At 37.2% G+C, this 13,291-nt stretch overlaps 1 protein-coding gene across 6 annotated transcripts in view; it reads right to left on the bottom strand.

Moving 5' to 3' along the window:
* The window catches only part of huwe1 (HECT, UBA and WWE domain containing E3 ubiquitin protein ligase 1), a 362,527-nt gene that overhangs the window by 12,224 nt on the left and 337,012 nt on the right, over window positions 1–13,291 (bottom strand). For all 6 annotated transcript variants that reach the window (XM_039775720.1, XM_039775721.1, XM_039775718.1 and 3 more), the window contains 5 exons: window positions 12,710–12,912; window positions 12,440–12,591; window positions 4,480–4,579; window positions 3,195–3,356; window positions 174–419 (listed from right to left, as the gene is read on the bottom strand). In XM_039775720.1, coding sequence (XP_039631654.1) covers window positions 174–419; window positions 3,195–3,356; window positions 4,480–4,579; window positions 12,440–12,591; window positions 12,710–12,912 — 863 coding nt within the window. The remainder of the gene's footprint in view (window positions 1–173; window positions 420–3,194; window positions 3,357–4,479; window positions 4,580–12,439; window positions 12,592–12,709; window positions 12,913–13,291) is intronic.

The raw sequence follows: 13,291 nt of genomic DNA on the forward strand, positions 1-13,291 counted from the left end.
ATATTGGAAGATTTCATTTTTTTCTGCAGCTTGACTAAACAAAATGCACTTAATTTAAAAAGATGGATAACTATTCAACCAAAGGTTTCTTTTATTCTAGGTTAGAAATTGCTGGGAGATACTATTTTGCACTGTTTCGAGTTACTGTACAAATATACATTTGTTATGATTACCTGCAAATCGAAGAAATTTCTGTGTGTCTGGTGGTAAACTAGAAGAGATGTGCATAGATGAAGGTTCTCTTGAAAAAAAGGGGTCCAAAGAAGATGGAGTTGCTGGGGTAAGAGGTGCTGGAGACAAAGGGGGGGGCTCATCTTTAATATGAGCCAACTGACTTTCTCGTGTATCACGAACTGGTGGTTTGCTTTCACGCTCAGTAGCATGAACAAGGAAGAAAGCCTCCACAGCTGGCTGGAGAACTGTAAGCAAAAAACAGTCACAAGTTTAGGTCACTGTTTGAACACATACCATTACACTTAAAAACTTCAGATGCTTTAAATTTGTTAACTTTTTTGAACCTTTATCATAGAGCATGGACGCACCCCAAGGTTTATTTCCTTAAGGGACAGTGTTGACCGGAGCTTTTGGTGTTCTCTCCAGCACGATCAACTTGTTGTAGGTTAAAAGTAATATTAATGGCCATCAGTATGAAATTGAAATTGCTTTTCTCTTCTAAGTGTTTAAACTATCCTGTATTGCTATGTTTGCATATAATGTGGTTTGTAATTGTATTTTACCCACACAATTTCTACAGCACTCCAAGTCTGCATTCAGTGAAGCACAATACAGAAATGAATTGTACAGAACTTACTTTTAAATAGGCACAAGTGAATGCTTACATTTATTGTAAATTCTAGCATCTGATGTAATTCCAAAATTTAAGATGTAAAAAAATGAGTTTCGTAACATAGTATTTTAAACTTCTGATTTGTTAAGTACTTGATCTTGAAAAAATTAATGGCTAATATGCAAAGCAGTAATAAACAATGTTGATCCTCCTATAGGTAATCTGCATAAATTAACTTATTATTACTAATTGCTTAAAAAATAATTTCCTGAGTAAAATGTTAATGTTGTACCTTACATATATATGTTGTACAAGTCGTGGAAGCATTTTTACAGAACTAAAGAATTACAATTAGTGAAAAACTTAACAGCCGAGAACACAGCTGGCAAACAAGAACAAAAAAAAATCTTAATATTCAAGTGTACAGCAACATTTCTCAATTAATGATTAATTCCTCCTATTCAGAATATACTTCAGCTCTTTTTTTGGCTTTTACCAAAGGAAAATGTACAGACATAACCAAAAAACAGTCTAAAGTATGGAAAATGTATATGTTTAAGGAGGAAATCATAAAGACTGAAATTTTATAAACTTGGTGAATGACAAATCAGGATTTCAGATTGCTAATATGCATCAATCCATGTAACTTTATTTCTATAGTGTATTACAACAATAATCAGAATTCCAAATGAATGCCATTTATACACTCAGTGGCACTGAAGAGCAAGACAGTCTTCTTAACCACTTATTATCCAACGTTAAAGAAAATAAAAAGTGTGGAGTCAAATCAGAATATTAACGTTATTGTGACTCCAGAGTCAATATATAGGTATTATGGCCAAGGTTTCCTCTACATTGACTCTTAACAGTACCTTAACCGACTTTATAATTATGGACAGCCCTCAGATTACAAACAAGTTCTGTTCCAGCAGATATTTGTAATCCTGTTTTGTATGCAAGATGGAACATGTACTAAAAATTATCAGTGCAAAACTTCTCAAAAATGGCTGTTTTTTTTTATTTATTTTTACTTTAAAAAAAAATTTTCTAGCTTGATAAAACGGTAATGAAAGAATTTAGCTGTACTTCAAATTACAACACAAATATTTGAACTGATTTAGACTGTGTGATCTCTTTGTTATGTTTAAACATCCAAGAGTTTTTAATGATATAGTACCTTACAGACATAAAGGCATGAAAATCTACCACACACTGATGACTAATCTTTAAATCAGAGAACACTCAGTGTTGCTTCCCCTGCCTGTGATGTACAGTTAAGGCATTGGAAATTACAAACTGCTAATTAGAAGGCGTCTGGGATCCTCTTGAACCCAAAACCATCGATAAAGTAACTGGATGAGTTTGGCAGATGAGGACAAAACACACAAAGCAAGGGGATGGTAAAACAGGTGCTCAGTGCTTTTATTAAAAATTAACTAAATAAAATAGTGTCCCAAAATGCAGTGCAACATCATCTTTAAATAATTGATCAAAATAAAAAGTGAATCAGTGGAAGTTAAAAACGGTTCAACAAAATATTCCTTTCAAAATGATGAGGTTAAAAGCCCACAGACAGTCCATAAAAACAGTGAGCCCCAATGCTTCTCTTTAAACTTGGCATCTCCTCCTATCCTTTCCGGACCTTGCAGAAGGATGAGATGCCAGCCAACATGGGCAGTCAACCTTCTTATCTGGGCTCCATTCCCTGATGCCCTTCCTTTGGCATCTACAGGGCAACATGTTGAGCCCCACAGGCCTCTCCCACCACTCACCTTTGGCTCTTGCGGGGAAATGCCGTCAATCAGTCCACTCCTGCTCATAAGAAACTGCTCAATAGGAATGCCCAGGAGTGCCCCTTTCAAAGCCTACAGCTCCCATGGCTATGAGACTCACTCCCAACCACCTGCCTTAATCCATAAGATCAGGCGCTCTCACTCTCTATCTTTGTCCTATGCTTTTTTTTCCATTTTTCCTCCTTTGTTTTAAGGGACTACCTCTCTTGGTCACTGGCCAGTCCATTTTCTCCTTTCCTCCAATCTGTGTTTTCTCCCCTTTGCACCGACGCTTCCCCCTTTAAAACAGGGACGTGGTACTGCTGTGGTGATAAGCAGCTCCGCGCACCAATCAGGGTTGCGGGTGGTGCTGTACCTGTGCACTAAATGCAGGGCTGTCCAAACACATAATGCACACAGGAAACTGCTCTTGCTATGCTACCACATAAATCAATACTCAAGTATCCAGACAATTAAAGTCAATGCTGGCCATATAATTCCCACCCCTGAGGAATATCATATGCTGTCTTTGTAGCGGAAATAATTTCTACATTTTTAACATTGTATTTGGTACTCACTGAGCTCTTGTCTTGACTCCTTGAAAATTATAATGAACTGAAATGTGTTACTCTTACCAAGAACTGCATGTTGGTCATGTGATTCCTCAAGTTCTTTCAAACACTCGCCCAACATGTCCCACAGCTCATCCAATAACAGCTGCTCACTAAGCAGAGGTAACTCTGGAACTTTCTCCTCTCGCTCTGCTGGTACAGAGCTCCCAGAGGTACTAACTGATTCTGACACACACAAAAAAAAAAAAAAATACAAACAATATTACAATTGTACTGGTAAGACGACAAAAAACAAACAATAAATAAATAACCTGGAAAGCCTCTAGCAGTGGGGCTAGAGTTTTCAGATTAAAAATATTTTTTGCATCTGAAGTGGCCATCTGCTTTCAACTAGAAGATTTTTCTATATAAACATTTAGCACATTATATTAAATGACATTCTTATACATTTCTTGAACAGCAATACTCTCAAACCGGTTTTATAGGTGGTAGGAATGTATCCATTTTCATAACACAACTGTAGTAATAGCACTAAAATCCACAACAAACTAAAGAATATGCCTTAATTGCATACCCAAAAATAAATGGCTGTTAAGCTACTTGAGTAATAAAAGCGCTGCGAACGGCGTAAAAGTAGTGAGTATAGCACTTCAAATTTTAAAAAGAAACTATTTATACCTTTCTTTACACCAATATAAACTAAAAAACAAAAATATGTTGCGTTAGGGACTTCAGTCCATAACACTGGATTTTTCAGTATATAACCAAGACATTTTATGAAGCAAAACCCTGGAATCAATATCCTTCTGTGCCCCAATCTGCCAGCTATCATTGTACCATGTTTAAATGTCAAATCCCATTTTACTGCAAAGTTGTACTGTTTCACCCAAAGTGTCCCTCTTTTTCAAAATATTTAGCCTCTTGCACCTAAATGATCTTTCAAAACAAGCACCGCAGTTGCCATTTTTTTTAGAAAAAATTTCTAGAAAATATAAAAATACATACACAGAAACACACAAACTAAATATCATAACAAGCAACAATCAAACTATTTATGCATCCACTTTACCACCAGCTATCTATACCTGCTTACTCCAATTTAGCTACATGGTTCCAAGACTCTCACAGGTGTATCATATGCTCAAGGCAGAAACAAACCTAGAGAGCATGCCAGTTCATGACAATGCACATAGTTGTATTTTTAGTTTTGCAGTGGTACAAGCAGATGCTCAGTTTTCAGGAACATTTGGAAATAATCATATTAAAATATTTTGCATTTTCTGGCAACCAATATGTACCTTAAATCAATTGTCAGTTTCTTATGACTAGCCACCTGAAAACTGCTTACCAGCTGAAGGGGCTTCTTGTCCAGAAGGAGAGGGCTGGTCAACATCCATTGGAGACTCATCCCTGCGTGCTGGCTGAACCTCAACTGCAGGGGCCTCCGGCTACAGAAAGGAGAGGAGAATTAGAATGCAAAAATAAGTGTTCACACTAGTAGCAAACAAATATGAGTAGTGTGAGCTAAGCAATGCAAAGGACTCCATTATATCATATTTAAAATGGTTATCTTGGTAAACATGAACAGCAGTGGTATATTCAGATAATATATGGAGTTCAACCATTGCTGGCTGACAGCCAATAAATTTTGCTTACAACAATTTACATTAATTCTAATATAAAATTTTATGCTTTTGATTGTTTGAACAATGACACATCCATGAAAGCACTACAGTATTTTCAAACATATTAAAATATAACCACCGTAATCACTTCGTTTAATTTGGATGAACTAGATGACAAGAACTTTGCCTTCCTTTACAAGATCTGCAACACAGATAATTTTGGAAGAAAATTAGTAATATATGGCGCAGGTGCCTAGGCCTGTGGGGTTTGGAAAAACTAAAATCTCAGCGAAAGTCCATCAGGTGAATTTCATACAACAGCATTAAGAAGCATCGAACAGTCTCAGGAAACAGCAATAAGGAAGCCACAACGTTTAATTTAATTCAAAAACAGTAAATGATGTGTGTGGAGTCAGGGAACATTTAGCTCATAGCCAGAGAGAATGATTTATATATCCATTATCTAAACCTGCATAATCCAATTCCTGGCTTGCAAAGGGAGATATAACCTATCCAAGCAGCATCAGACAAGGCAGGAACACACAGTGCACACACACTCCAAATGCAAGATCATCCTGCTTTATAATTAAACAGAACCTTTCAAATATTTTGAATTATCAACTCAAACAAATGCTTGTGTTGACACGAGTCAAAGAAAACCATCAGATCTGCATGCATTAGCCTTTATATTAGTATCTAAAGTATGCATTTTTCAAAATAGGGTTTAAAATTTATTTGGTCATTCATCATTTTTACAAGACCTTATTACAATATATGCTGCAAAATTAAGAATGGAAAAAATATACACACATATACACTCACACACACTATACATATAAACACACACAACACTTACACAAACATATACAGATTCAAATGTCACACCTTGATAATTCTCCACACTCTAATATTTCACATAATAGCATTTGTAAATGAGTAGATAAAGTCTTCTGGGGTAGGTTCCTAGAAACTGTCCAGATTTACAGATTTCTGCCATTTGCAGATTCTTTTTCTCTAACTAGTCTGGTAAATTCCTTGTGAAACAGTGTTGGACAGTAATCTTCAATTTATGGCACATTTTTAAATCAAGTTTGGGGCTGGAACACTCAAGGAAATTTTAGTTCCTTAGTCACTTATATAACATTGCCTGTGTGCTTCATGATGCTTTCAGGCTGAAAGGTCAATCCAAAAAAGGTCCAGCTTTCTTGTGGAGGACATCAGGGTTTTCTCAAGGGCACTTTTGAAATTTGCTCCATTCACTTCCCCATCTATCCTGATAAGCATCCTAGTCCCTGCTGATGAAAAACATCCCCATAACATGATGATGCCACCACCATGCTTCACAGCAGGGGAGGTGTTCTAAGTGTATCTACAAATAAAATGGTGAATAAGCCAAAAACTTCAACTTTTTAGACCACTATGTTTTGACTAAGGGCTATAGAATCTTCCGAGTGCCTTTTTCCATATTTTAAATCTGGTTCACAGTGAGCTTCCTTGGGCAATGACTTCCATCTTGTCAAACTATCATAAAGGGGGTTTGGGAAGTTTTGACATATGCACACGTTGATCAGTCTTGTCCTTAAAGCCTGTAGCTTTTAAAATGTTACTACTGGCCTTCTCGTAGCATTTCCAATCTGTCTCCTTCTTGTCCAGTCATCCAGTTTACAGTGACAACTTGCTCAACTGTAGGGTCTTGGTGGTGCCGAGCATGCACCTTCCACATCTTAAAATTTGTCTTGACCATGACTCCAAGGTATACTTCCAAGGCCTTTATGTTTGTTGTACACAATCCTGGATTAAAGTTTAATGTAGCATTTGATTTTGAAGGTAACTGCTATAACCCTCAGTTAATTTAAGAATGGTACTGAAGGGAGTGAATACTTAACGCTTAAGGAATTCAAAATGATACAATTTTAAACCATTTCCAAAAGCAGACACGCACTACTCTAGAAGAGGAGTTTAATTTTAGATTTTTATTTTCATAAAAATCAGAATAATGACCTGTCTCAAAAATAAACATCCTGTGTTATGACATACCAAACTGAGATCACTTTAAACCATACAACAACAGTAGGTTTACTGTCAGTTACTTAATCATATTTTATAATGTACCTCAGCAAATAATACACATCAGTTGAAATTTCAGTCAAGTGAGACAAGACATTAAAGAACTTAAAAGAAAATGGGTACAACACTAGTGTAAAGCAAGCCTATATCCCCAAGACCACTGTCAGTTTCACCACTGGAAAAAGGAAATACTGAACCAAGTAGAGCTGCCTGTATGCCCAAACTATACAAGTCAGACCTTGGTCAGACATTCCTTGTCCAAGAAGCTATATAGACACTAACTGTGACAAGCAAACCTGCCGAGAATAGAAGGTTTTAAAGCATGTAACAGAATGGGATTGTATACAGGACAGGTAAGACTGGGAGTTACTTCTGAAGGAAAGCGGTATGATTACAAATCTGAAGTCTGAAAGATGATAATGCAGATAACAAGGAGGTGGTGATAAGACTATTTGCTGCTCTAGTGTATTGTAAGTAGGAATTAACGGACAAGTGAGAATCTAATGTGCTATAGGACATATACCAAGATGAACCAAAAAACACTCGTTTCAACATAAAAGCTCTTGGCAAGTACTACAAAAACATCTCAATTAAATACATTAATATTCTTACCGTAAAACAAATTATAAGATAAATAAAACAGAATATGTTTTGATGAAAACAGAACCTTCAGCCCAGCTAATCAAACTTAGTTCACTTAAATACATGCATTCCCCAAATGATGGAACACTACTTGAGGAAAAATCTGAAAATATGAAGTAGTCTTAATATACTTTTTTCATTTACGAATCACAATGGAGCTGAATTTTCACAGTTATGAAGATATATTTTTCATAAAAGCTCTTGTATTACCAAAATCCACTCATGTTAAGAGAGTCACTCCAAAGTACATCTTTCCTGTGGATAAGAGTGTGGATGGATGCTGGTGACATGCAACCACAGTCTCAAGACATTCTCACAGCTGATACTACATTTAGAGAGTAACTGCAGCAGCCTGATAAGTGAGGTGCAGCTGGCTCCGCAATCTGCGGTAAGGATAACTCATGAATTTACAGTGGTGTGAAAAACTATTTGTCCCCTTCCTGATTTCTTATTCTTTTGCATGTTTGTCACACAAAATGTTTCTGATCATCAAACATAATTAACCATTAGTCAAATATAACACAAGTAAACACAAAATGCAGTATTTTTTAAATGAGGGTTTTTATTATTTAGAGAGAAAAAAAAATCCAAACCTACATGGCCCTGTGTGAAAAAGTAATTGCCCCCTGAACCTACTAACTGGTTGGGCCACCCTTAGCAGCAATAACTGCAATGAAGCATTTGCGATAACTTGCAATGAGTCTTTTACAGCGCTCTGGAGGAATTTTGGCCCACTCATCTTTGCAGAATTGTTGTAATTCAGCTTTATTTGAGGGTTTTCTAGCATGAACTGCCTTTTTAAGGTCATGCCATAGCATCTCAATTGGATTCAGGTCAGGACTTTGACTAGGCCACTCCAAAGTCTTCATTTTGTTTTTCTTCAGCCATTCAGAGGTGGATTTGCTGGTGTGTTTTGGGTCATTGTCCAGTTGCAGCACCCAAGATCGCTTCAGCTTGAGTTGACGAACAGATGGCCGGACATTCTCCTTCAGGATTTTTTGGTAGACAGTAGAATTCATGGTTCCATCTATCACAGCAAGCCTTCCAGGTCCCGAAGCAGCAAAACAACCCCAGACCATCACACTACCACCTATTTTACTGTTGGTATGATGTTCTTTTTCTGAAATGCTGTGTTCCTTTTACGCCAGATGTAACGGGACATTTGCCTTCCAAAAGTTCAACTTTTGTCTCATCAGTCCACAAGGTATTTTCCCAAAAGTCTTGGCAATCATTGAGATGTTTCTTAGCAAAATTGAGACGAGCCCTAATGTTCTTTTGCTTAACAGTGGTTTGCGTCTTGGAAATCTGCCATGCAGGCCGTTTTGCCCAGTCTCTTTCTTATGGTGGAGTCGTGAACACTGACCTTAATTGAGGCAAGTGAGGCCTGCAGTTCTTTAGACGTTGTCCTGGGGTCTTTTGTGACCTCTCGGATGAGTCGTCTCTGCGCTCTTGGGGTAATTATGGTCGGCTGGTCACTCCTGGGAAGGTTCACCACTGTTCCATGTTTTTGCCATTTGTGGATAATGGCTCTCACTGTGGTTCGCTGGAGTCCCAAAGCTTTAGAAATGGCTTTATAACCTTTACCAGACTGATAGATCTCAATTACTTCTGTTCTCATTTGTTCCTGAATTTCTTTGGATCTTGGCATGATGTCTAGCTTTTGAGTTGCTTTTGGTCTACTTCTCTGTGTCAGGCAGCTCCTATTTAAGTGGCTTCTTGATTGAAACAAGTGTGGCAGTAATCAGGCCTGGGGGTGGCTACGGAAATTGAACTCAGGTGTGATACACCACAGTTAGGTTATTTTTTAACAGGGGGGCAATTACTTTTCACACAGGGCCATTGTAGGTTTGGATTTTTTCTCCTAAATAATAAAAACCATCATTTAAAAACTGCATTTTGTGTTTACTTGTGTTATATTTGACTAATGGTTAAATGTGTTTGATGATCAGAAACATTTTGTGTGACAAACATGCAAAAGAATAAGAAATCAGGAAGGGGGCAAATAGTTTTTCACACCACTGTATGTGCTGCAACTCAATCAACTCTGGCACATGTTACTCCCTGTTCTTCACACATTATGCTCCAAAAAAGACCATAAACATTAGGAAAATCCTCAAGACTGATTGAAATGCCCTACAAATATGAAACTTCCAAAGAAAGTGTAGGTAATCCACTTTATTAAATAGTTAATGAGGGGCAATGTCTTAATGTCTTATTAAGGACTGATATTATTAAGGGCAATGTCTTATTAGGGGCTGATATTATTAAATAGTTATTTTTCAAGTATTTTGGTATTACCTGAACAAAAATAGAGGTCAATTTTGGGACAGGGAATGTTTAAACATGTTTAATATAAATTAATGATTATCAGGTATCTGTGTTATGAAAATTCACCTTGTAATGGGGGTTTCAGGAAAGCAGAACTTGATTCATAAAACTGTCAACTTATGAGTTGGTTTAGCAAAGTACAGCTATTTCACTACTTGGTAAGATAATACGCTTAGCAGCATAATATTCAGCTTCCATTTGTGCCTCTGAATCTTCATAAATAGATCATTTTAAAAAGACAGCTGGCATTTAACATGAGTCATAATTTTTAAAACCTTCTATAATGTTACCACTATTATCTCTGTTTGCTTATGACTCAGTTTCTTTAATCTTTTTTCACAGAACAGACTAGGAAGGAAGCATGGTTCACGAATACTGCGTATCAATTCTTGTATCAGTCTCATGCGTTTCTGGTAATGACCTTCATATGGAACAGATGGCTGTACAGAGAAGATGAATAGTTTACTTTTCTTTACAAAGAATGGACAATCTTACAAGATAAGGTAGTAGGTTGTAGTCAGTAAAATACAAAAGTACCACCATAGATGCTACTCCTCTCAAGAGTTAGCTCATAACGTAACCAGTCACACTCCAGGTTCAATTGTCTGACCTCAGGTACTCCATTCCTCACTCTTACCAAAAAAACAAACCACTGTCAACTAATCAATGGCTGTTTGGTGTAAATTTATAAAATTCTTTATTTGTTGAAAAGGTGGAACTGAACTGGAGTTAGGGACTGTGAAAGTGACCACTGCAGGACTTTTCATGTATGGACAGTCTTTAGAACTATTACTTTCTTAATAAATCTTGTTATAAGTGAGTGGGAACCACAGCTTAAACTACATAAAGACCAGACATTATTACTTAAACAGTGATTAGAAGAGCAGAGAGCTGGTGATCATAACTTTAGAGAGTAAACCAAAGTGGTACTGAACATTCAATAGTGCAATGGTTCCATTCATTATGTGGAGATTTTTTAAAAGACTAAGGATGAAACATGTTATAAGATGTGTAACATATCTAAGCAAGCCTGGTCATAAAAGTAAGAACTTTGAAGACACAAATGTGTAAATACTTGTCAGCTAATTCCTAAAATAAAGAAACTCATAACCTAGGAAGTGATTCAATAGCAGTCACTTGTGACAAATCTAAAACCGTTAATAAAAAAAATTTTTTCAACATACAATTAAAAACAAAAGTGTAATGCATACTATAAAAACCATGAAAGATTAACATTTTATCCTAATTTAACATTATTTTTCCTACTTTATCCTTTTTTTGGTATTCAATTTTTCTTATCTGGTTGACACCCTGCTTTCTTTTGTTTTAAAAAATATGTATTTTTTTTTTGTTCTTTATTTCACCTTATACAAATTCTTGTATTAGGAATTTGTTAGTTTTCACATACCCCTTGGGGTCGGAGAAAAGGGTCAGCCATTGTACAGCGCCCCTGGAGCAATTGCAGGTTAAGGGCCTTGCTCAAGTGTCCAGCAGAGTAGGATCTCTTTTGGCAGTGACGGGGATTCGAACCGGCAACCTTTGGGATACCAGCGCAGATCCTTAGAGCCACCATTCCGCAAAAAGATACGAGTTTTCTTTTTAAGCAGTACATTTACACAATTGGAACAACCCCATCTTCTATTAAACCCTCAACTACATGAATTTACATGTGGGTTTTTATAGCAAATGTATGAGTAGATCAGCAGAAATACTCAAACACACTAGAGCAGTCAGCAGCATTTACTAACTGCACTGGGCCAGGTACCTGCACAGTGCTTACTGAAGATGTGGAGTGATCGGACTGGACTGGCAGAGAACTTGTCCTGTATCCCGTCTGTTCCACAGCTTTCAAAAGATTGCTGCCCACTGACTGGGCAACTTGTGGTGTGGGTTATTTAAACAGGCATGCTGCAAAGACTTTGGCAGCAAGAGGTGACAGTGAGGAGCAGTCCGTGTGAGTAAGTCCTCCAGGCAAATGCCAGGAGCCGGATGGAGTCCTGCGTGGAGCAGAATGAAAGAGGCAGTGCCCCGATGATTTATCTGGGAAAGTGACTGCAAAGAAGTGACCACAAGTCAGCAAGTGTGCGACAGAGTATGGCTAGAGATCATCTAGAGCTTTCACTCAGACTGAAGAAGGTGAGGTGTCACTTGTTCTGGTTTTTAACACTTTAATTGTTGTTTTTGGTGGAACACTCAGTGGCCCCCAACAGTGTAGTTTGTATAAGCATGCAAAGGCTTACCCATTTGTCTGTTCTGTGTTAATTTAAACAATATATATGCCCAGTAGCCTAAGGGCTCGCATTTGCAAATCCTGCGTGATGTTTCTGTGTCTTTGTGCCCATTTCTTCCACCCCCATGCTCATTACAACATATTAAAAAAAATTAAATCACAAACAAAAACTACTGTAAGAATCTTTGAGCAAATGCAACCAAGGCTTCACAGCATCATGGTTCATGAATAATTATCACATCTGATATAAGAATTAGCAAGACAATGTATAAGCATAAGCAGTTTAAGGCCACTTTTCCCAAAAAAATATAAATCTATAAGGTATTTTTAAGAATGACAGAATATGACAGTGTGAACTTTTAGCAATGGCAGGGTAGTGAACTGTTTAGCTGGAAGAAGGGTTGGTTCATGCTAACCGTGGCGGATGCTGTGGTGGTAGTGGCAGAAGATTGCTGCAGTCTCCTGGCTCTCTGCCCCTCACGTACCATTTGGATAATGGCATCTGCCTCAGCTTCCAGCTGACGCACAGCGGCTTGGATACTGCTGGCCGAGCCCAGGCTGGATGTACCTTCAAAATGACAGGAACCATTATTTCTGTTAACTATTTCCGAGCAATTTAGAAAAGGGCTATACTTCTATAGTATCAACCTTGACCCAATTTCCATGCACCAAAAAAGATGAAATACCTAGTCTCCCAGTTTGCTTGGCTTTCTTGTTGGCTCGTCGTGTGTCCTCTCTTAACTGAATGATAACCTGAAGCACCCTCAAAAAGAACTTCTGGGTTGAGGTCTTGGAGGTAAGTGAACTCATGGAAGGCAGCTGCAGCTCTCGCCCACCCAGGGTACGTTTCTGTGATGCCACAATCACAACATTCTCAGCTGTATCAAACCTAAGATCAGGCGTAAATCAGTAAAACAAGATATATATATATATATATATATATATATATAGATATAGATATATATATAGATATAGATATAGATATAAACAAAAAAGGAACATATTCAGTCATTAACAAATGTTCTTCTTGATGCCAAGTATAGAGAGATTATATATATGATTTATTTTAAATTTTATAAGCTTAGCTGAATAGCAAACTGAAAGTCATACCTTCTATGTCCAGAGTTTGAAAAGCTCTGAAAAAATACCTGACAATAGCTACTAAAACAGCTGTTGAATTAAGGAGTTAGTTCAAGACAAAAGTACATTTTATGTGCTTAGATTAACTTGCTACAAAAGTTTACTCAAGAATAAATCAAAAGTACATC

The sequence above is a fragment of the Polypterus senegalus genome, chromosome 13, assembly GCF_016835505.1.
Source record: "Polypterus senegalus isolate Bchr_013 chromosome 13, ASM1683550v1, whole genome shotgun sequence".
NCBI lineage: Eukaryota > Metazoa > Chordata > Cladistia > Polypteriformes > Polypteridae > Polypterus > Polypterus senegalus.